Here is a 24,735-nt window from a genome sequence, read left to right as displayed (position 1 = left end):
GCTTCTCTGTAGGCATATACTTAACATCTCTGACAATTGTGGAAAACATGAAAGATGATGATACATTTGGGAATTTCCAGTGCTCAGCAGTTTGCACATCACACCACTGGTATATCAGCGGCAGTACAACAAATGAAATTAATCGTCTTGCTTTCTGTATATGATGGTGGAAATGAGGGTAGTGTGTAGCTCATTTGAATTAATTTGCCATGAATATTTGATGCCTGTGTAAAAATTGCCAACTTCTGGTTTAGAGGCTAAAAAAATAGAATTGATTTCTAAAAACGCTCAGCAGCTCTCAGAACACAGTGTGACCAGTCTGGTTTATCGCAGCTGTATTTATTTACTTTTATCATGGTTGCATCTACAGGCAAAGGTATGATTGAGCTCGGCACTGTCCAGATGTGAAGCAGAGAGACAGTCTTGCCCTGGGCAACTTGTAATCAGGCTGACAGAGAAATGGATGTGTTGAAGCTGTTTGAAAAGTTAGCTAGGACTATAGGCATGCCGACTGTGTTGCAGATGGTGAGATCCTGTTGCTGCTTTGTTTATGAATCCAAACTTCAGTAGTATTTCTTCAACCCCAGTCACCACCTTGATTTATGCAGCTAAAACTGACAGAAAATTTGGTTATTACTTTCTGAAACATTTTGATTTAGGATCTTTTGGTTCTGTATAAGCATGCAATATTGTTTAGTTATCAAAGAAAAAATATTTCCCAAAACACAGAGATCTGTTTGGAGGCAATTTGGGAAGAGCAGCCATCCACCTGGATAATATTTCTTCTTTGATGAGGCTTGATTTTTGTCTTTGTTGGTTTTTTGTTGTTTTTTGTTTGTTTGCTTGTTTTGGTTTGGGTTTTTTTTTTGGGGGGGGAGAGCTGGTTGTGGGGTTTTTTGGTTGTTTGTTTGGGTTTTGTTTTGTTTGGGTTTTTGTGGGGTTATTTGTTTGTTGTTTGTTTGTTTTTTAAATGGAGTATCTTTGATGTCTTTAAGTTCCATAGGTTCTTTTGTTTTCAGTAGCAATAAATGAGTTACAGCCTATTCCTCTACAAACATTTTCTTGTCTATTAATTCTCTCAAAGAAATGCCTAGGAGCAAGCTGGTAGAGCAAGGTACATTTGATCGTGAGACACCGCTAGGCAAAAAAATAACTCTCTATTTTTTTATTTCTTTTTCCTCTGCCTGTCACTGAACTATTTAACTTGCAATAAATTATCAAGAACTGTTAGTAAATTAGTATGCCACCTGGGATGGGCTGTTGATTATTGTGTGATTTCTATTTACTTTTCTGGAATGGGCTGCAGTCTCAGATGAGTGCTTCTTTCAGGGAACTCACCTGTAGAAATGACAAAAGGCCATTTTTTCTTGATATACATTATACTGAGAGTTTTTAATTGAGTTTTAATTATGTGGAAGAGGCTCTTCATAACTCCTAGTGCTTATTTTTTTATGTCTCATCCTTTATGGCTAACCCATACCACCCAGCCTCCACCCAGTTAGTTGTGTTGTGTTGCAGTGAATTTGATGGTGCTTACCCATTTTTAGGAGCATTACATCAAACACACTTGATATAAAAGACTGTAAATCTTCTTATGCTCTTTATCAGTGGCCAGCTATGGTCCAGGGCTGCAGTGGATTAAAACATAAGAGGTGAAGGACAAGGTGTCCTGGAAAGTTATCCTGGAAAGGATTTTGTAAACATAAGAAGATGCACTATGTTGTTTGCAGGGCTAACCCCCAAAGGCAAAGGGGGAGGGTGGGTGGAAGACAAATTTTGAAGAAAATCTGAGGAGCAGAAAAGGTCTTTGGAATGTATTCTAGAGCAGAGATGAGCAATTAAACATTCCTAATTATTATAACTGATGCTAGAAAATCAAGGCTAGAATCTCATCCAGTTAATTTAGGAATCTGAGATCCTGCTTCAGCAAAATGTTAGGGGCTTGGACCGCTCAGGGCAATGGACCCCACTTTACCCAGGCACCTGGCTTTTTCCAATACAATAGATAGAAACCTCTGAAAATCCAGAGGGCAATCTAGTCTTCCCAGCTTCAGTGCTTGCACTTTGCTGTGAGTTGTACAGGGAGCAGCATTTGGGGAGACAGTGAGGTGGCTGTTGTTGATAACAGCAAATCTCCATCTGGGATGGAATAACTCCAGCAACTGTACGAAGGAGACTGTAAGCTGGAGAGCAGCTTTGCAGGAATGATCTGGGGTTCCTCCTGGGACTCCAAAGGGGAAAGCAGTTGCCTTTGCAAAAAAGAGCAGCATACTCTGGAAAGAGTGCAGCCAGCAGGCCCAGGGAGGTGATCCTTCCCCTCTGTTCAGGAATTTGGTGATGGCTTCTGGAATAGGTCCTCCAGTTTTGTGCCCCCCAGGTCAAGAAAGGCATTGACGTACCAGAGGGAGCCCAGTGGAGGGGCAGCTGGATCCAGAGCTGGGGCACACGAGACACACAGAGAGGATGAGGGAGCTGGGCTTGTTCAGCATGAGCAAGGCTCAGGGGAGATCTTTTTGATGTCTACAACCAGCTGCATGAAGCTGGATTCAGACTCTTCTCAGCGGTATGGACTGGAGGTAGAGCCAATGACACCAGCTGGAACACAGGATACTCCAGTGGCTTACAAGGAAACAAGGTTTTATGATGAAGGTGGTTGACCACTGAAATAGGCCATCCAGATTGTGAGATTTCCATCCTTAGAGATGTTCAGAACTGGAGGGGACATGATCCTGAACTATCTGCTCTATTTGGCCTTACCTGGTGAAGGTTGGACTACAAGACCTCTGAAAGACTCATCCTGCCTATATGTTTGTATTATTCCATTCTCTTCAACATTCTGGGAGTTACACTGGACAACTAACTCTCAGTAGACACATAGCCTGTCGCTTGGCACAACAAGTGATCTGAGAAGAAGAGGAAAAAAGAGCAAGATGAGCTGCAGTTCTTATCTAGGAATAAGAACATGTTCATTTAAAAGAAAAGAAAGAAAATAAAAGGCTGTAAAAACATGCAGCTTCTAAGTCAAAGAACTATATTCTGATACAACGCCTGGGCAGTATTCAGCTGGGTCTATCAAACACTGGAATGCCTAATTACCAACTGAGATTGTTTTTATCCTGTCTGTCTAACCCAGGTTGTTTAAGATCTCCTATTCAGATGCAAAGACCTACAGGTGTGTGTTCTCTTTGCTGTGTATGTGCCTGCCAGCTGACCAGCAGATTTAATCAAAAACACACACGCCTGCACAGCTGAGATTAGAAATTGACTCTGGAGCAGTAAGGTTTTCTTTGCTTGTCCAAGTTAACTCTGAGGTTCTGAGGCCACTGGAAACATCAGTGTAGTGTGGTTTTTAACGTATGGTAAATGGATGAGATTTATTATTCAGCCATTGGAAGTGGATGGTAATTTAAACTGAAAATTTGGAGTTGCACTGCAATAGGTAACTGTTCATAAGAGCAGCTCCTATTACCAATATGAACATTTTTTCATTAATACTTATATCATGAGCAGCATTAAGGCGTGGGATTTGAGAGGGAGGAGTTGCTTTTTTATGTACTAGTAAAATTCATTTTGTTAATATGGGGCTGCTTCTGGTAGACCCGTATATACTTCTAATATGTTTGAGACAATGCAGTGACTTGTGTGGTATCTGATGCCTCCTTCCAATGAAATCAAAATATGAACAATATGGAGATTTTGAGGAGAATGGTAGAGAGGTTTTTTCTCCTTTCTTTGTTGAAATGCGATTATTCTTGCCAGTATATCTTCTTTAATATTTTGTTCCCATTCCTGAATTTCTCTGGTTTTGTAGTTCCTCCATTTCCCTTTTAATACCACCTATAAGCACATAAATATTTTTATTCTCATCCTGTTGTTATTGATGTGAAATGTAAAAAACCTGTGATATATGTACAGTCACAGAGGACATTTGTGTTACAGTCTCAAGAACTACTGAAAAATCTTGTAAGTGCCAACGTGGTGGTAGGACCAGTGTTTCATTTGAATTGTGTTGTAGATGGGGTCAGCCCCAGAGTCTGCAAAATGGTTAGTTTGCAGAGTTCTTGCTGACTGAGAACAGAATTGGTACCCCAAGACTAACCTCAGTCTGATGTTTTTAGAGCTCTGTGTAGTTCTCTGCCTTAGCAGAAAAAATGACTGTATTACCTGGGTTTTCTTTTTCAGTATCAGCCATAATTCATAGCTGAATCTCTAACCATATTCTTGCCAAGAGAGAAAACTCCTGAAATCTTCCCAGCTATCTTGTATGTCTATAAACGGACTGCCAGAATCTGAATTCTCCAACTTCTCATTTTCAGCAAAATGTTAAAAGAAAAAGTAATCCCCTGGATTAATTACAACCTTTTCAAGGGGATTAATTGTTAGTAAAAGTGAGAGAAAGGGAATTAGTCGAAATGTTTGTGAATTTATTTCATTTACTTTGCTATTCACTTTTCAACTTTTCATCAAAATGTGCTGAAAAAGATCCAAAATAACATTCTTGGGAACAAACAGAAACAACAACCCTCACCCCTCAAATTTACAAATGTAGCAAATGAGCAAAAGTACATCATTTCTATTTCTGTCTTGGTTTTGATGACGTGCAGCCTTTTCTCTCTCATATATATGAGAATATGTACCCAAGCTTATGGCTTAGTAATCACAGCATTCAGCTGGGAAGGTACCAAGCCTTGTTCCTGCAAGGACACACACAAGTACTCTAACAACTGATCCACAAATTCTGTGCCTCCATCCCAACAAATATTTTCTATCTAAATGCATAAGTTGGAACAGCCCCAGAAGGAATACCCTCTCCCTCTAATTCCCTCTTGGGGCCTAGGAATCATGCTGGTAAGTCTTCTGACAGAAGTTTTCAGCAATACATTTCAGTTATGGCGAAATGATGCTTTTCAATAGAGGAAAAAAATATAAAAAGTTTTATACATCGTGGTTCCCGATCTCCAATCAACACTCATCCCAAGTACAGCTGGAGAAAGCTAGGACAATGAGTGCCAGGTATGTGCATTTACTAAAACCCTGCCTCAATATAGAATGGGTACTTTACAACTGCAAAAATCAGAGACCTGATGGAGGAAGGTTTATCATCTATAGTGCTGCTAGAATCAGGCACAGCAGTACTGTGTGCTTCTGAATATAAAAGCTCTATTCTTCACTGAAGTCCTTTTTCTATTAATGAGATTTGCCCTAATGGGACCAAAAATTACTTTAAAGGCATTTCATTTCTGCTTTTCAAGGGCTTTTTTTCCAGTCCATTTGGACTGGATATCAAAGATAAGGAGAAATATTTCAATAGCAAGAGCTTTTATAATTAAGCTTTGTAGCCTACATAATAGAGATATGGCCAAATTCAAGTGAAAAATAATTACTGTTTTTTCCAGGGCTTACTTCTGCTGCTCTGCCTCCCTTTCTTCTCCCCCTTCCATTTTCCCCTTTAAAACCATATAATCCGTTGTGCCTTACATATGAAACACTTGCTCAACCCAGCGTTTTCCCCTGGGTTTGTATTTTCCCCTGTGGTCTAGGAGAGAAGAGCTGTTCAATCTGTAACTATACCCAGTCCTCCATTAAGGAGAGTGCCTACAGTTCTCAAAGGAAGCAGGTGCTTCCTGAAGGGTAAGGACTTAAATAAGTTACTTGGTAGTGCCAGCCACCCCTTTAGATGTGGGAATGGACAAATTCAAAATACAGTGAGAGACACATCTGAGAGACTTTGTAGATGATGCTAAGGTGGGCATGATCTTTATTGGCTTCCAATCTTTAGAAACCTCTCCCAGTCACTAGAGCCTTTCAAAGCTCTCAGTGATTTCAGACAGCTGCTTCTGCAACTTTGGATGTAGCCCATCTGGTTGCATCAACCTGTGTCTATTTGCAGATGTATCTACATACACATATGCATGTTCACACACACATCTTCAAGTTTGGAAAATGCTGCTATCCCTTATGACTTGTAACAGAGTTGTTAAGTATATTGATCTCTGTAAGGAAGTGCTCTATAGAATTGGAAGAAAGAGGAATAGAGATGCTTGAAGTTGATGCCTCAGCTGGCATTAAGGATGTCTTTGTAACAGCATGGGATGACCTTTTGCTGTGAGAACACTGGGAACCTGTTGAGTATTTGGGATTTGAGGGGACAATTTGTGCAAAAGGAGATTCCTCAGAGCAATGTTTTGAGAGATCTGTTTTCCAGTCTTCCTAGAAAATTCTTATGTAGCCTTATAATATAACTGAGTTTCATAATAACAGACCATAGGGCATGCTTGTAATATTTTTAAGGCAGACGAGTGCTTTGCCTATTACACAAGACCTTGAGGTCCTGATCAATCCCATATGACTGGTATTTTTAAGCACAATGACTGCCTTTCATATTTTCTTCCCATCCACTAATTACCATGCATGTAATTTCTATTTGAGCCTAGTGCAGTTTTTACTGCCAACAAATTCATGGCTAGTGACTAGGAACTGTTGTACCTGTTTCTTCATTGAATTAGATCAAAACATATATGCGGTCATTTGCTGTGCATCCATTATCCTCTTTGAGATGTCTTCAGACAGAAAATATTTGCAGGTTTATTGGAGGTCTACAAAATAACTTCTTGAATTAGATTAGTCTGTGAATGTCCAAGCTAAAAAGATCAGTCTGTGCCTGTTCTGTCTGGGAAATACTAATATTTGTGTAGATGTTGGTGAGAAAGAGTGAAACCATTTCTCTATGCAATCCAACCTTATTGTTTTTTCTTTTTTCTTTTTTTTTTTTCCCCATCCAAGTCACGCAGAATGCCCTTATTTTATGGGCAATATAAAACGTGGTTAGGGAACGTGGTTAGGGAACATTCCCCTGCTGTGACAAGAATTGGTGCTATGCCTCCCCGACTGCTGTTCCCTACTCAAACTGCTGATTTTGAACATACTCGGAAGGACTATCTGATTTAGTTCCTGGTGTTCTGGAGTGCGTAGTTTTAAATGAAACAATTTGAATATGTAAAGATATCAATATGAACATCCCACAAAATATCTCAGCATTAAGTTTTGCTCTTTTTAGGTGTAGGAACTCTACAAAGGATACATTTAATGGTCACTTTTGTTGAAGAACTAGCAATAGCCAGGCTAATATTGAACCTTGCAGGAAGAACAAAGGACTCTTCTGTTTGCACTTTAAACAGAGCCAAAAATAGTAGCATCCATAACAAATAGTATTACCTTGCTTTATGTCAGCCTTAGGTATCTAAAAACATTTTTGTTGTCAGTGTAAGTTCAGCCTATGCGAGAGATCCACTAGATAAATTAAAGATATTCCTTATTAATTACTTGCTCAGAACAGCGTCAACATATTTTTCAGAAGATAAACAACGTATATGTATCTTCGCTCTGCAAGATAGGTGCAAATAACACTAGAAAAATTAGCTATTAAAGAAAGGGCTGTCTATGAAGATGTTGAGCACTGTTTTTCCTCTCCCTCTGTTGTGACCTTTGGTCACACTTCTCAGTATATTGCAGGAATACCAGATCTGTGTAATATGTGCCAGTTTTTTAGAATTCTTGGGCTGGTGGCACTAGTTACTGCTCTGAAGTATTTCTGAGCAGAGCATTCCTCAAGAAAATGTGGCCTGTCATGCTAGTTAAGTGGCAACAATTTTTTTGGTTCCAGCAAGTTATAGATGGATGAGATTTGTTCCTGTGGAGGAAGAGGTAATGATCAGCTTGCTTATCCTACCTGACATTTCTCTAAATAAAAAGGCTGAAGAATTGAGCTGTAATTGGTATCCCCTAGAGAGCCGGCATGGTCAGCAACTTTGAGGTGTTCACTTATAGAGATCTGGCAGATTCAGATACATACAGCAGCAGGGCAGAGTTTTCAGGCTGGTCATCATCACTGGTCAGAACTTTTGTGGCTCTTTCTCTGTTGGCATTCATTATTATGATCATAGAATCATAGAATGTCCTGACTTGGAAGGGACTGACAAAAATAATCAAGTGCAACTCCTGTCCCTGCACAGGACAACCCCACAGTTCACACCATGTGCCTGAGGGTGTTGTCCAGTGTCGTTGTGAACACTGTCAGGCTTGGGGCCGTGACACCTCCCTGGGGAGCCTGTTCCAGTGTCCAGCACCCTCTGGGTGAAGAGCCTTTTCCTAATGTCGAACCTAAACTTCCCCTGGCACATCTCCCTGCTGTTCCCTCAGGTTCTGTCATTGGTTGCCAAAGAGAAGAGAGCAACGCCTGCCCTTCTTATTCCACTTGTGAGGAAGCTGTAACTGTGATGAGGTCTCCTCTTTGTCTCCTCTTCTCCAGCCTGAACAAACCAAGTGACTTTAGTTGCTCCTCATACGGCTTTCTCTCCAAACCCTTCACCAACTTCATATCCCTCTTCTGGACACTCTCCAGTAGATTTATATCCTTTTTGTTCTCTGTTGCCCAGACCTGCACACAGTGCTCCAGTTGAGGCTGCACCAGTGCAGAGCAGAGTGGGACAATCACCTCCCTGCCTGGCTGGCCATGCTGTGCTGGATGCACCCCAGGACACGGTTGGCCCTCTTGGCTGCCAGGGCACACTGTTGGTTCATGTTCAACTTGCCGTCGACCAGAACCCCCAGATCCTTTCCAGCATCTCATCCACCAGTCTGTATGTAGAGCCAGAGTTTCCATGTCCCAGGTGCCAAATCCAGCACTTGCCCCTGTTGAACTTCATGTGGTTGGTGATTGCCCAGTTCTCCAATTTGTTCAGATCCCTCTGCAGAGCCTCTCTGCCCTCGAGAGTGTCAACAGCTCCTTCCAATTTTGTGTCATCAGCAAACTTACTAAGTAATCCCTCAAGTCCTAAGTCTAAGTCATTTATAAAGACATTGAAGAGTGCTGGCCCTAAGACAGTTCCCTGCAGAACCCCGCTAGTGACTGGTCGCCAGCCCAACATTACCCCATTTACTAGAACCCTTTGATCCTGACTCGTCAGCTAGTTGCTCACCCACTGCACTGTGTGTTTACCCAGTTGTGTGTTGGACATCTTGTCCAGGAGGGTACTCTAAAAGACACTATCAAAGGCTTTACTGAAGTCCAAAAAGATCACGTTTACAGGCTTCCCTTGGTCAGCTAGCTGGATAACCTTGTTGTAGAACCAAATTATGTTTGTTATGCAGGACTTTCCCCTCATGAACCGATGCTGGCTGGGACCAATGACTGCATTGTTGTTCAGGTGTGTTTTGATAACTCCCAGAACAATCTTCTCCATGATTTTGCCAGGAACAGAAGTGAAGCTGACAGGCCTATAGTTGCTGGGGTCATCCCTGTTTCCATGCTGTCTCTTTGTCCATCTGCAGATTTACCTGGTGCTGGGTCTGCCTCTGTTGTCTCCTTGATCCGTCCTCTGCAGCCGAACTTACCATCACTGCCGCTGTGCTCCTCACTCGCTCGTCACTGACTGTTGCTCTCGGTTGTGCTGTGTTTAAATTTCCTGTGGTTGCCCCTGGCAATGCCCCTGCTGCATCAACCTCTTGATGATGACCCTCTCTACGATGATGTGTAACTTGCTTCCACTATAGTGAATGCCATAGAGAAGAGCCAGACGTTTCAAAACTATTACCTTTTATGATCAGTTTATGTAATTTCAGGCTTACCTGGTTGCAGCGTGAGCCAGTTGTTCCCCATCCAGTTGCTCTGAACACATTTTTCTGTTGAAGTGCTAACTCAGATGTTCATTCCCTCTTCAACATGTCTTACGTGTTAGCAACTGCTCCAGTCAGTAACCAGCTCATTTTAAGATCCTGACCTCTTAATATTCACTCCACATCCTCAAGTGCCTCATATGGTGCTGGTACTAGACAAATAATATTACAGCTTCAAGTCGTGATATTCCAAATGATTAATAAGCTGACCACAACACTGGGGAGAAAAAACTATACTACATACTTTCTATTAGTCTCACGAGGATTGCTTCATATGGCCTTTGGTTCTGTCCTGAGATTAGGGGATCAGTGTAGTGGATATTTCTCAGGGGCTGTCCTTAACATTTCCACCTTCCCTTCCCTTATGGCGGTTCTCGTAGAGACGAGTTATTGCTTTGAAATACATCTGTGTGACAGCTTGAAAGGGGCTCTTCAAGGGTAAATAAATACAAATTCTAGAGGAAAGTGAATGCTTTCTATGAAAAGTGATATATTGTTCTGGGATATATGTACATGTGTGCATATGCATATTCCGTTATTGTGCACTTACACAATTCAGTTGCACACATAAGCTGGTTTTCTCATTCTTATTAATTAATTTTCAGTGATATATTAGTGCTCAGATTCACTAATAACTAACGTTTTTGAGGAATGGTTTTGGGTGCAACTTCCAGGAAAAATCTGCAAGATTAAACTGCTATCTGAAAGGCATTTTATTTTACTCTCTGCTTGGAATTATGCTGGGTTGATTCTTTAGATATTGTTTTTACCACTGTGAGAGTAAAGGAACTCTATTTTTCACTCTGCAGCTTTGCTGCTCTTGAGGTATCAGGTCTTTATACCACCCAAGATAAAAATCATAACCTTGGCAGTACACTTTGTGTGTTTTATGAATGTCTTCTGAGAAGCAGCATCTCATTTACAATTGGGACCAGGAGCTAGAGTAATTTCTGTACCAGCCAAGCGTATCTAATAACACGTAAATGTTGCAAATTGTAAAAGCAAGAAAAGTAGATTAGTTAGTTACTTAATCTGAAAAACGTTGAGGGTATGACTGCTCTGCACTGTGAAGTTCTATGAATATTGCCCTGAGACTGGCAGTATTGCCACAAAGAATGTTTACTCTCAGAACTCCTGTAGACATGCAGGTTTGTGTGATGGTACCACTAGGAGTTTGGTTCTGCTCTGTGCCCAGCAGCCTCATGTCCAGTTTAGCCAAGAACCTTCATCTAGGTATTAACATTACCTGTTCTTAATGGAAATTAATGGACCTTAGTGGGGATGGCTCATAAATTTGCATTGTTGAGATTTTTGCTGGAGTGAGTCCAGCACTCCTTAGGATGGAATCCCCACAGCCAAATCTTCTATGTCTGATGGCAATTCAGTCTACTGCAGAGGAATGAAGAGGTGTAGGTGCTTCTTGGACATGCTTGGCCTCTTAGTACATGGCTGCTGTGTGCTTAAGTTTTCCAGTATTTTGACCTCTTACTTGGCTCAAAAGAGGTTTTTTTCCCTTCAAGATCAGTTTAGAGAGGTCAGGAATAGGAGTTGTCTTGATTTCTGACAGTATGCAGGATAATGGAATTTAAAAATGATGTGCCTCATCTCTCTTGCCACTTGCTGCAGAAATCTTCTGTGGCAAGTTAGATGTCATGATGGACATTTTTACTTTTTATTTTTTCCTATTCTAATACTAGAAAAGTGGAAATGAAAATAAAAGCTAGAATTATAATTAAGATCAGTTGCTGAAGCCAAAAGAGACAGCACAATTGTAATATGTTAGAAGATTGGCTTGTTTTAGAGAAAGTGCTGATTAGGATCGAATTTATCTTGAGCTTACATTTTGATTGGACCTAAATGGATGGGAGGGGGTTATATTTCAGACACAGTGCAAATGATACATGTTAATATCCTGTGTTTATTGCCACTTGAAATTACAGCATAGCTTTGAATTGCTGCCAAATCTACAGTTAAGACTCCCTAGTAATCACTATGATTATTCCAAGTCTTCATGGTAGTAGTGGAAAAAGTATGATACGTAAGCTACTGTAGCCTGAGCTGTCAGAGTATTTTTATCCTTTGGGGGTCAGATAGTGATTCCACCCAGCAGAGGGAATGGTTAGACATGCTCATTGCCCAATGAATCCTGAAAGAGAGATTAAATAAATGGATTTAATTACGTTATTTTCAGATTTATTTGGCTTTTATATTACCTCACTAGCTTTTCCTGAACTGAGGAAAAGTGAAGCTTTGCTTTGCGTTTGGAATGCTTTAATTCATTTGGCATGGTGTAGTATTTTTCATTTTTATTAGAAATCTCTTTTGCTTTCCTCCCTGTTGGTCTATACCATATCATATTTCTGCTCATTTTCTTTACAGTTCATGGGATAGCTCATCTATTTGAAATATTCTTTGACCTCTGCTTAGTGACTGGAAGTTGTAGATTTACATCTAATCTGAATGTATACACGTGTTATTGTGGTTAGCTGATGGGAGATTAAGAAGTGAGGTCAGGGATAAACAGCATAATCTAAAGTTACTGTTTACTAAAACAAAGTTAGAAGAGGCTCACAAGAGGGAGAGTTGTTCTGTAAAAAGTTGTTTAAAAGAAGCTTAAGTGAAATTTAGATGTGATTCGAATCTGTTCTGTTTTTTGCATACACAATTATTCAAGCAAGTAGTTGTTTACTTTGAGTTAAAACCCTCAGCTATCAGTGTCAGCTCTTCAGACACTATGTCCCAGTTGCATCCCTTCATCAGTTGCTAGCAGGAAGGTTTTGCTATTTGTTCCACTTACAAAGTAAATAGAACTTGTTATGGAAAGCATTTAATGTGAGTACAACATTTACTCTGGAATATTTTCCTCAATAAGTAGTGTTAGCCAGCAGGCAAGTCTGAGCACCCAGTGTGTTAGCTATGGGAAGCAGATCTGTATGTGTGACACATAATGATCATTTTAAACTATTGAAATATAAATCAGAAACTGAGTGAAAATAAAAAATATTTCATTAAATGAATTCTGATGTGTGTGTGGATAAAAGTATAGTTAGGGACTCTGTCGTATATGATTAGATGTCTACAGTCTTTAGGCTATTTTTTTTCTGATAGATTTAACTCTGAAAGATGCATAATATTTTTTAAGGACAGCATTAGCAAATCTCTCAGCATGTTTGCATTTCATTATATTAATAGCTAGCATTTTTCTTGTGACTTCAGTTTCCAGAACGATGTTCTCTGCAAGCTGCTCTTGAGTCCTCATTATGAAACTTAGATGTGCCTATGCTCAAGGTTCATTAACAGTAAAAAACCACTCCCAAATTTATAAGACTAATTCATTTATTGTTTTGAAGGCAATATGTTGGTATTTTTGGAAGCATAAGATTTGTTGGGCCAGAAAAAGACAGCAAGATGATGTAGTCCAGAGAATACCATTCTGTACAAGTTTGGTTTATGCCTTTTCTGGAGTATATGCCATAATGATTTGTGGTCTTAGTTGTGTAAATGTTAAAAAAAGTTTACAGGAGAGTAACAGAGAGCTACTGCTGTGCTGCTTCTAGTGATAGAGCATGGAAAGATTGTAGACACTGCAAGCTACGCATGGTTCTCAGGACCAGCCTCACGCATGTGTGAAAATGCGAGGATGTTCCTGGACACAAGGTTCAGCAGGAATTGTGGAGCTCACTCTGCAGCCTTTCTTGTGGAGTTTACTTTAGCACAGGACTGGGTTCTTCTTTTTGTCATCTGATCAGGAACCAGCAGAAATGAGCACCGTATAGCTCATTCCATTTGAATTCATTTCTTTCCAAGAAAAACTAAATGTTTTGAGCCTGAGCTGCAGATGGTGGTGTGGCGAGGGAAGTACAGATCTCCATCCTGGGCATAAATACTGTGACAGCATGTTCAACTTCAGGTTGGTGTCATGACCTCTGCAGAAAATTTGCCAAATGAGAGTGTTACAAGAATCTTTGAACACTGTATCTAGGCCACCAGCAGCATACTTGAAGTGTATATGGTAATACATTAAACAGATACTGTTTGAAGAGTTTTCCAAGAGACAGACAGCCATTGGATACAGTAGGAATAAGAGATGGCATTTGTGAAGGTGTCACTTATAGAGGCTTTCTAATAAAAATGACACACTTTCCTAGGCTTGGGTATTGTATATCATTAAAAAAAAGAAATACAAGATCATAACAAGTTTATGGGCTATTATCTTGCTCTTCTAACTGATGTGACCGCACAACTAATAGAAGTAGGTTTGGCTTAATATGTACTTTAGTGTGGGGCTTCAGCCATGGACCAAGTATGTGCAATTCTCTCTCTTGTTCAACAGTGTACATCAATATGTGCCCCATTTTAGGTATATGAAAGCTATGTTGAAATTAGCACAACAGTGTATGTGCTTCACGTACAAGTGCACATGCTTAAGTAACCTGTCAAATTAGAGCATCTATAAATGTTGTGTTTATGGTTTTTCCCCCAAGACCAATTGCAGTAAAAGCTCAGTCCAGCTGTCATATTTGTCTAATTTATTAGAAATTTCAATTTTTTAACTTCAGCTTTGCTCTTAAAAAGTGACAACATAAAAACTGTACTGTTTTGTCTAATGTATTTCTTTCTCTCTATTCATGCAATTGCAATTCTGTTTGCGTATCTCGGTGCCATTTCTCTCTGTAAGCAATTTACAGTCGTTGTATCTCAGTGATCAGGATTGTGTGATGTCTGCTGCATCATTTGCTGAATATTATAAACACATTTTGAATTTATATTTTTTTAAAATGCTTTTTTAAGTGTGAGCCAAATAGAGCCCAGTTAGGCTTTGAAAATCCATGTTTTGTTTGTAGGGTGTCAGTTGTTAAAAGCACATGTTGAAAGCAAACTGGTCCTGTTTGATCTGGAATGACAATAAAAATGGATCCCCACATTGGAACTTTTAGAACCATGCTATAACATTCTGGCCAACTGCAAAAGTTGAAGAACTTAAAGAGAGTGAAATTATAATTAAATTATGTGAGGAGAATTTCTTTGTTGCTGAAAACCTGACATGATGTTCACACAAGGAGACAGCTGAGGCTATTACTTTGTTTGAGTCAAGGTATTACCTGCATCTGAGAAGGAAATGCAAATAATTGGCATATTTTTCTGTATCAAAGTGAATTGCTGTTCTATCAAAAATGTGTCAGCAGGAGGAGAATGGTGAAGCAGTGGAGAGATGTTATGTACTCGTCCTTTCTCCTGGGTCATTCTTCTGATATAACAGTGATTATTTTTACATTTAGTATTTACAAAGACAACCTCACTAGATAAAGTGATGTATTTATATGGACATGCTAAAATGAGTCATTACTAGCATTAATTCTTTTTTGGTTAGTCTGAAGATTTTCTCGTATGGCTTTATGAACTTTGCATGCAGACCAAAATCCAAGGCAGTCATTTTGAGTAGAGATGAGGAGCGTGATCAATTTGGTGTTATTTGCAGGAGAAGTTATATAATTTAACATTCACAGATTTGGTCAAGAAATATTAATAGGATCTTGTGGTCCTTAGATGCTTTTGAGTTTCTTGTTCACAAAATTTTGATATGTAATGTGTGTACACAAGAAAAATAAGGCTGTTGTCTGTTAGAGAACTGTTTTATGAATATATGTTGTTGATTTTGTCTTTTAGATAATTCTTGTAAGCTCATCCCATAATGACCGTGACCAAAGTCTTTTCATAAGCACGGATGAAGGAGCCACTTTCCAGAAACAACCCATTACTTTCTTTGTGGAAACTCTCCTTTTTCATCCAAAAGAAGAAGATAAAGTACTTGCTTATACCAAGGAAGGCAAGGTAAAGTGCAAAAATACTGCATTTGCTTGAAATTTAGGAATTCCTCTGTTAAAGAGAAATAAAACAGTTCTGACATGCTGATCACTGTTGGGTTTTATGAAATATCAGTTGTCCAGAAGGAAACTATGTTTGTTTCTCGAGGCATTTATTTAAATATTTATTATATGCAACTCAAAATCTTTGTTTTTACAGTAATTTCAATCCTGTCATTTTCAGTTGATATGTATATGGATAATATTTATAGTCTTGTATAATATAGTTCCATACTGTCTCTGAACTGTGTTCCTCCCTAGAAAGTGACCATAAGCAATTGCTCTGTAATTTATAGTGTAGTAGAAAGTTAATGAAGCTGAAATAGTGCCTCCAAAGGCCGTTCATGGCATGTAAAATAAAGTAATATAAAATAAACTGCACAGTTGTGCAGCAGAAGAGGATTTTGGGGATCGCTGAATCTGTAGAAATGTAAAATAATTCTCTCTCTCATAATGTATTTATACCACTTTCAGATTTGGGAGTTGTATCACGTGGTTTGTAAGTTTTGACCATCTTTCAGATTTCTTCTGGTTAATTTATAAAGTCATTTTTCTGGATGGGTTAGACTAAACACTGATGAGTGAGCACACACTCTGTAAGTGTGCAGTTCATCTCCTTTTCACGGTGCCAAAATTGCAGCTGTAAGGTCACTGTGATTCTGGTCCTGGTAGTGGCCTTGGCTTACCTCCATTGTTAGCCCTGTTACAAACTGAAATTAGATAAACTCTAGTCTGTGTTAACCCTTGTCAGACTTCCTGGAAGGTTTATATTTAGGTGGTCAGAGTAGTCAGAGCAAGTTTTTCATGCTGCAACCAAATCCTGCCCTGATTGCAGTACTGTTATATCAAGTCATTGTCTTTTGGGGTATTTTGTGGGATATATAAATTAACAGCTGATCTCAAACCAATGCAAGTTTGCAGGCATTTGAAAATAAGGATAGAACTAGAATTAAAGAAGTATAGCAAACCAAACTCAGCCACAGATTACATGAAATATTTTAGTTAGTAGCTTCAATTTGAAATCCTACCACAATTACAAGTGTGTTAAATGCATGTTAAGTAAACAAAATACTTCAGGGAAGCCTGAAGTTGTGAAAAGGTCTTTTTTCACTTGGACTTTTGTTTCTGATGATAGATATAATTCCTGAATTTTTTTATAGTTGGAAGATCAGTTGTCTTGAAAAACTAAATGGCAGAAACTTTCGCTGTAGGAGTCCAAAGAAGTGCATTGATGAAGTTGTCCAGCCACAGCAAGTGGCTGGAAATACTTGCCAGGAAAGAGGAGGAGACGGGAGCACCAAGTGAAGCATTTGCTTTGTGTTTTGGTGAATTATGCATGATAAGGAGGTTTTCAGACAATTTATACTTGGATCATCTTCCAAACAGAGTAATACTATAATTTGCCACTTTTAGAATGTGACTGGTCAAAAAAAATACAAAATATTCAGTAAAGACTATTAGTAGCAGGAGGGGTTAGGCAATCTGATAGACTTTTCTCACACTTGCAATGTGATCCCAAAAGAGTGACTGGACAAGTCCTAAATCTTTGCCTAAAATGTGTTGGAATGAGGGATGCTTTTCACTATAACTGAGTCAGTAATCTGCTTAAATTTTGTATGGGTTCCAATACATTTGGCCTAGTGGGGAGGGGAAGGTGGAGTGGTGTTGGTAAAGAGGAGCTGAAAATCAGAATTATAATTTGACATAAAAAGAAGTCACTGTATTAAAATCAGTGGTCTTGAGAGACAGTGTTGAACTGAATTTGGCCTAGGGAGATGGTATTTGAGTTAAGTAACTTAACCTTCACCGGAAGGAAATAGTATGAGGCTGTAACACAATCTCAAGCCCGGGAGAAGCCGTTACCTGCTGTAACTCAAATTATTTCTTAAAAAGGCAGTTTTGAGAATACAAGGAGTACAAGATCACGTCTGTCATAAATAGCAATCAGGCTTCTTTGTCTGCTGGAGCATCACAGCCTTTCTCACAACTTCTGATTTGATTTAGGGCTTATTTTAGATTGCAAAATATGCGTTGTTCTTCCATTCGGAACCCTAGATTTTGTTTAAATAAAGCTCTTGCCTCTGGCTGACACTATAAATCAATGCAAATCCAGTCAATGTGGTTGGATTAATCCATTTACTGCCTCGAATCTATACTTTCTTTTTCTGGCTGCTTCAGTTATAATAAATAACAATCAGCTATTCACTGAGCCTGTATACGTGCTTCTAGATTTTTTTTTAAACTCAACAGGAATGCAGTAGATTTTAGTTGTTCCTTTGGAAGCTGAAAGGATGAAAAATGGCAAAATGGAGAAAAATATTTTCAAGTGTTTTAAAAAAGTGGTTCTACACATTTATTGCATGCGTGCAATAAACATTATAACAACCATTAGATGTGTTTGCTGAAGCCAGAGATTTTAGCTGTCCCCTAATACAACTCTTTTCACCTCATATCTCATTTAGTGGTTTTTTTCCATGTACCTGTTAAAAACCCAAACACACATGGTTCATGTTTGGTTTTTTTTATTAAGGGAAGTTGAATGTGTGCATGTGTATTGAGATCTGAGGTTGGAGACTTTTTGGTCACTGATCATTTCTGTCAGTGCATTGAGTGGGTGAAGGCCTGAAGTAAGCAGTATGAGTCCCGATTGTAGTTTTTACCCAAACTGTGGTCTACCTGCTTTAATTGAGCATGCAGTGGAACAAAGCCCCGTCATTGTGAAAAGCAGAGTAACTGGGAAATAGTGGTTTATCTCTAATTCAGATTTTAGTAAATTTACCCATAGAGTTTATGCTGAGATAAATTATCTCAACCTTTATATGTTAATACTGCTGGGTTTCTGTAGATCTTAATATATAATAGTGTTGTGTGGTTTGTGGAGGTGGTTTTTGTGGTTTTGCGATTTTTTTTTTTTTGTCTGCCTTTTTTTATTTTTTCATTTGTCATTGAACCTGTTATTTTAAAACAAAAACATTTCTAGTCCTCATAAGATACTTCCCCCCAGAACAATCAGCAACTGAACTGGTGACTTATTCTGACATCAGAGAATAACAATTTTACTTGCCTTTCTTTCCCTGTTAGAAATATTAAGAGAGAAAGGATTATATGTAAATGGATCAAATCAGAAGTGCATACAGACAGCAGGGAGTCTTAAATCTGTCTTTTTAGAAGTCCAGTAGATATTTCCTATTTTAACTAAAAGAAACACATTATAAAGGCAAATGTTGAAGGAGGGAGATTTTCTAATAGCTATTTTATATCCCATGTTCTTCTGGGGAAAACAGCTTTCATCTGCACTCTTGATATCTATCCGTCTTATTAGCATTTGCTTTCATACCAGGGGTGAACTGCTCAGAGGGAAAGTAGAGCTGGAGCTCTCTTCCTCATAGAATGATAGAATCATTTCAGTTGGAAGAGACCCTCAGGATCATCGAGTCCAAGCATAACCTAACTCTAGCACTAAACCATGTCACTAAGAACCTCGTCTGAACTCCTTTTAAACACCTCCAGGGATGGTGACTTCACCACTTCCCTGGGCTGCCTGTTCCAACGCATGGCAACCCTTTCCAGGAAGAATTTTTTCCTAATATCCAATCTAAACCTCCCTGGCGCAACTTGAGGCCATTTCCTCTTGTCCTAGCACTTGTTACTTGGGAGAAGAGAACGACACCCTCCATGCTAAAGCCTCTTTTTGGGTAGTTGCAGACAGTGATAAGGTCTCCCCACAGCCTCCTTTTCTCCAGGCTGAACAGCCCCAGTTCCCTCAGCTGCTCCTCATCACACTTGTGCTCCAGACCCCTCACCAGCTTTGTTGCCCTCATCTGAACTCTCTCTAGTATTTCACTGTCCTTCTTATGAGGCGACCTTCTGCCTCTCTGCTGAGTGACCATTTCTGACAGATCACAAACTGGTATCCATGAAGCAAGCCCTAAAGTACATTTCTCCTCATCAAATCCCTTAGGCATTTCTGTAATATCTTTGGTGCTGTTTTAGCAGAGTTTAAAATCCATTGATTTTCTGTCTTAAGTGTTTTTGAAGGAATTAAGGCTTGAAGCAGAAAGGGAACATTTGTGCTTGTTTGGTGAATGAATGAGAAGAAGAGACGTGTCCTTTTGCCATCTGAGGTAGAAAAGAACTGTGAAATGTTTTCATGATTCACAAGAAGACATTGTAATTGAGTTTTGTTCATTGTAGATTATGTTTTAACAGATTTTGTCTGTGGAAGGCTATTACTCTGAAAAACATCATAGGGAGTTCCTGGTAAAGATTTTTTTTTTTTAATTGGTGTACAATCTGTCATTTTAATAGTGACATAGGACCTGTCTATGAAGATGTGCATCATTAACAATTTCCTATCATCTAATCTTACTTTTATTGTTATTATTTTGTAGGTTTATGTATCCATTGACTTGGGGAAAAAATGGATCCTTCTGCAGGAACGAGTTTCAAAAGATCATATTTTTTGGTAAGTAGCCTTTATTTTCCAAATACAACATGATCAGCAAAAGAATCTCATTATAATCAAGAAAGATGTTTTCAGAGGTACTGATGGGGACAGTACAAGCCTTTGGCGTCTTTTGCAGCTTGAGTATGTCAGTGTTGCTGCGTCCACTATTGCAAATTCATTTGCCAGTGATTATACCAGGTGTCAGCACTTAAAAGGGTTATAGGTTTGGATCTATGGAGCCCAAGATTTAAAGACAGGTGTAAGGTCCAATGAAATTGCTTTTTGTTTTACTGGTGAAATTGATCTTAAGAAAGGAAAGAAGTAGTTTTGCAGAGAAAAATCTATAACAATTTTTTAAGAGAGGTTGAATCAGACTTATTAACTGAAGTCATATATAAACTTAGACTATTAAGGAAGCTGGTCAAAAATATGACACTATTGAGCACACATATATCAAATTATTTCATTTTCAGCCCAAATATTTTGCAGTCTATCAAAATGGTTAACAAGTGATTTAAGCAGGTTGACAAAATAAGTCAACACCTGTTTTTTATACAAATGAAATGAATTTGAAAAGTATAGAACTTCTTTTACACAAAACGTAGCTTTTTGATAGTGTTTTTAATTGATTTTGCATTTTTAAATGGTCATTTGTACACTCAGCATTTATCTGATCTCTACTGAAAAAGCCAGAGAATTCCCCCTTGCACATTTTACTTCAGTGTGTAAGTATCTACTCTGCATAGCTCTATCATTGCCAATAATTTGTACTTTTTATTACAGGATTAGTCATAGCATGGTAGACATTTCTGTTCCCTAGATGTCTTTTGATTTTAGTTCTAGAAGGACTCTGATCTGTGTCAATTACATGAAGTACAATTAGTCATGTGTCTATGGAGCAATGTATGGCTTTAAGCAATATTTTGTTGTTTGCTGGTAGCGTTGCCAGTATTGAAATGGATTTACCCGATCTTGGTTGCAAGATTTGTGCTGTGTTTGGCATACATGCTGTCATCCTTGTTTCTCAGGTAGTTGCTTTTCTATTAAGTTGAAATACATACTTATCCTGGCCATCCTTGAAGAAAAACAAACCAAACAAAACCCCAACCTGCTTAAATGACTGGTGTAGAGGCTACAAAGCACACAGAGCTGTTACGGTACCTACAGATAAACTGGCCCAAAGTGTGACTCGACGAGTCCCGAGGTGTGCTGGTGTGTGTGCTGCTGCTGAACCTGACCTGGGGGATGTTGTCCATTCACAGATCAAAGCCTGCTAGAAAGATCTGGGAGCACAAGACCTAACCTGCCTCACTGCCCTCTTGGTATGATTATCTCTGGCCATATCAAGGGAGCTTTTTCACACTTCCAAGTGCATAATTTTCAATCTGCAACCTACTTACAGTCCATACTTTTTAAAAAAAACAACCTGCAGTTGGTTTTTAACACCCATCTGATTTACTTGAGTTTGTCTCAGCCTTTTCTGCTGAAATACTTGAATCAGCCTGACACTTTCTGCTTACTTGCTCCTGCAAAATGTAGCCTTATTGAAGAACTTATTTCTGCACAGCAGCTGGAGTTTCATGGACAGTACACTTTAGAGGTCGTAACTACCACGTGAAAGAGAATAATCATTTAGAAGTAACACAGTAGGTCAGAAATGTCACGTCTGCCTTATGACTGATTTTTCTTTAGCAAGATTATACAGGGTGTAAATCAGGAGGGCATGTGGCTCTGTCGTTAATCAAAGGAGTTCTTCAAATGTATTAGTTCTGAAAACCATCAAAGCCACTAACAGGTAAGAAAGAGCAGTGGAAGCCCCTCCCTTGCAGACTTGTTTAGTGATTTTTTTCTTATCTGAGTCTAGGTATATTTAGCACATTTAAATGATGAAAAAGTAGCATACCACTGAAATACGTGTCAGTTTTGGTCTGACCCAAACAATCTGTCAATGGTTTCTTTTTGCTTGTTTGTTTGGTGGTTTGTTTTGTGTGTGGGTTTTTTTGGTTTTGTTTGTTTGTGTTTGTTTGTTTGTTTTTAATGTAAGAATTAAAGCCAGCAAGTGTATGTTTAATATTAAGTCTGTATTTTGCTGTGTTTCATGAATCCGTATGTTTCCTTATATCATTCAGACACAATCAGGGAAGTGTCCTGGAGCTTTGATAGGAATAACTCCCTTGCAGTACTTCAGCGTCATGGTTGTTCATAAATGTCACACTGCTCTCAGATAAGAATAATAAATTTTACGAGTCTGTACATTCATAACAGAAATACTTTCTAGGCTTTTGTTTCCCCTTTTCTGCATGTAGACCATTCTGGCTTCTCTCAAGAACTGTATCAACCAGCAACAGCAAGGATTTGGGAGCAGAATTTTAGTGCCTCATGAGTACCAAATGATCCTTCTCTTAAACTTCCACATAAATGAAGCTCTATAAATATCTTTTACTTCCAATATCGTATGGGACATCGCATTTTATAAAGAATCTGCTGCGAGTGGAGGGTTGGACATGTTGGATTCCCAGTGGGAGTTTTTCTGTCATTGTTATCCAAGTGCTGGATAGAAAATGTAGCAGTTTTCAACAGATGTTAGAATATGGGCTTTGTCATACCTTGACTATTAGGACATTAAATCCAGTACTGTTTTCTTGGCAATATATAATATCTGCTGTGTTAAAAATAGGTGAAATTAATTCAAACTAATTGTACATCTCTTTATAAATGAGGGCACGTGTCTTACTGATAGTGGCTGGTTGTGTCGGGAACATTAGACTGGCCAGATCTTTAGCAGATGTTTCTTTTTTTATTTCAGTTGAGCACTACCACTGAAGTTGATAATATAGCCTAATTTTTATTTCCGCCTGATAATTGCAAATATTATCAGTCATCATATTTTCCTGTGCTTTATAAAAACAATTTCTTTTCTGTGCCTGCAGCAGCAACCAGATTTTTGTGCATTTCCTGAAGCTTTTTTTTTTTACTGAATGAAAATCTGAATGCAATTAATTTAATGGCATATCTTATGTATTTGTATTAAGGGAAGGTCAGTAGGGACTGAGTATTTTAAATTATTTTTGTACAGATACATTACTATAGGTTTATAAGCAATATATTAAAACAACATTCTAGACTTTGTTTATTTATTTTTTTTTTCCAAGTGTTTTGGACCATCCTTTAAGTCTCTTTGCAGATTTAGTATATGAAATTGGTCTTTCGTGATAGTGGAACTAATGGAAAGATGATTCATGTCAGTAGAGAGTGTATGCTACCATCTCTATTTTAGGAACACAAGAATATTTTCTTCCCATCTGTGATACAGTGTGTCATTTTCTTACCCCCTCACAGCTGTTTTCCCAAGTTGTTTAATTTATTTTGGAAAGAAAAGTTGACTAATCTTTCCTTGCTATTTTTCTTCCGTTAGCGTCTTAGGAGACAACACAGGCTTCCTAGAGATGATCCAAGTCTGTCAGTGTTTAAGAGGCATTTGGACAATGCCCTTAATAACATACTTGAACTTTTGGTCAGCCCTGAAGTGGCCAGGCAGTTGGACTAGATGATTGATTTAGGTCCCTTCCAACTTGAAATATTTTAATCTAGTCTGTTCTAAAAACGTAACAGCTCTAAGGCTACAGATAGATATAAAGATAGTTGCAAAACAGATGTATTCTAGAAATATCTTTGTTTTTCTTTGATTGTTTTCTCATCCAAGTTGAAGTGAAAAAATGAAAATATAGAAAAAAACTCACAAAACGAACAAACAAAAATCCCTGTTTATAAAAAATGGAAATACTGAAAATAAATGTTCTGACATTGTTAATTTAAAAACTTTTTATAATTATTTAAAGGAAAAACATGAAATGTGGATTTGAAATTAACTTAATAAAATTAATACTAAGTCACGCTGCAATTCAAAACAAAATTCTTATTTTTTCTCAACATTTAGATTTTTTTTTCTCTATAAAGATTATCTGGGAATGTTCAAGTCCTTTTTTATTTAATGTGAAAACTTTTGATTTTGAGCAAATTCTTGTGCTGTAAAATTAAGAAACTTTATGATCACTTTTACTGCTGCATATAAACTGCAACCGGCCATGCAGTATTGCCCCAGTGTGATGATTTCTGTTTAAGGGATGTCATAGTCCTCAACCTATATAGGTAATTTTAGTGGTTCTTGGTGTATTGGTAGGAGGGAATGCAAAGGCATTGCTTTAGAGAATTATATAACCTATCCCAGTGAAACATTAAGCACCCACACGTCACATGGTATGTCATTGGTTTTATATATAAGCCCATTTTAAAAAAAGAATAGTATGTTATGTGGTAATCCTTGAGAAGAAGGAGAGTAGTGCAGTTTGGCATTCCTCTGGCTCTGCTGCTATTCTCTCAGTCCCCAAGGCTTATGCACCAGTTAAGTTTCTTTTGATTTCTTAAAATAGAGCTTAGTAATACAGAAACAAAGAATAGATTGTGAATCAGCTGTCTACACCAGCACAAACTGACCCCAGGACAGTAAGTCGCGAATAGGTAATTACGAGAGAATTAGGCTCAGCACGTTTCCTTTATGACTGTGTCTTGGAGACTCAGAAATGCTTCACCCTCAGCTCACTAGGACGTGCGAGTCCTATGCTGTGGGTATCTGTTGCTCTTAATTTTAGCTGTAAGTTCTCTATTTTCATGAGAGGTGAGAACATAAAAAATGACAAGTTTATTTGGGTGGAACAGTTGTTCTCAGGGGCTTTGAGGTTCTATTCTCAT

At 38.5% G+C, this 24,735-nt stretch overlaps 1 protein-coding gene across 7 annotated transcripts in view; it reads left to right on the top strand.

Annotated features, from left to right (window-relative positions):
• SORCS2 (sortilin related VPS10 domain containing receptor 2) overlaps positions 1 to 24,735 on the top strand; it is a 558,451-nt gene that overhangs the window by 425,989 nt on the left and 107,727 nt on the right. For all 7 annotated transcript variants that reach the window (XM_071808553.1, XM_071808551.1, XM_065836197.2 and 4 more), the window contains exons 4-5: positions 15,343 to 15,507; positions 19,931 to 20,004. In XM_071808553.1, the coding sequence (XP_071664654.1) occupies positions 15,343 to 15,507; positions 19,931 to 20,004 (239 nt within the window). The remainder of the gene's footprint in view (positions 1 to 15,342; positions 15,508 to 19,930; positions 20,005 to 24,735) is intronic.

This window comes from Patagioenas fasciata, chromosome 4, assembly GCF_037038585.1.
Source record: "Patagioenas fasciata isolate bPatFas1 chromosome 4, bPatFas1.hap1, whole genome shotgun sequence".
NCBI lineage: Eukaryota > Metazoa > Chordata > Aves > Columbiformes > Columbidae > Patagioenas > Patagioenas fasciata.
This window is presented reverse-complemented; position numbering and strand designations above follow the sequence as displayed.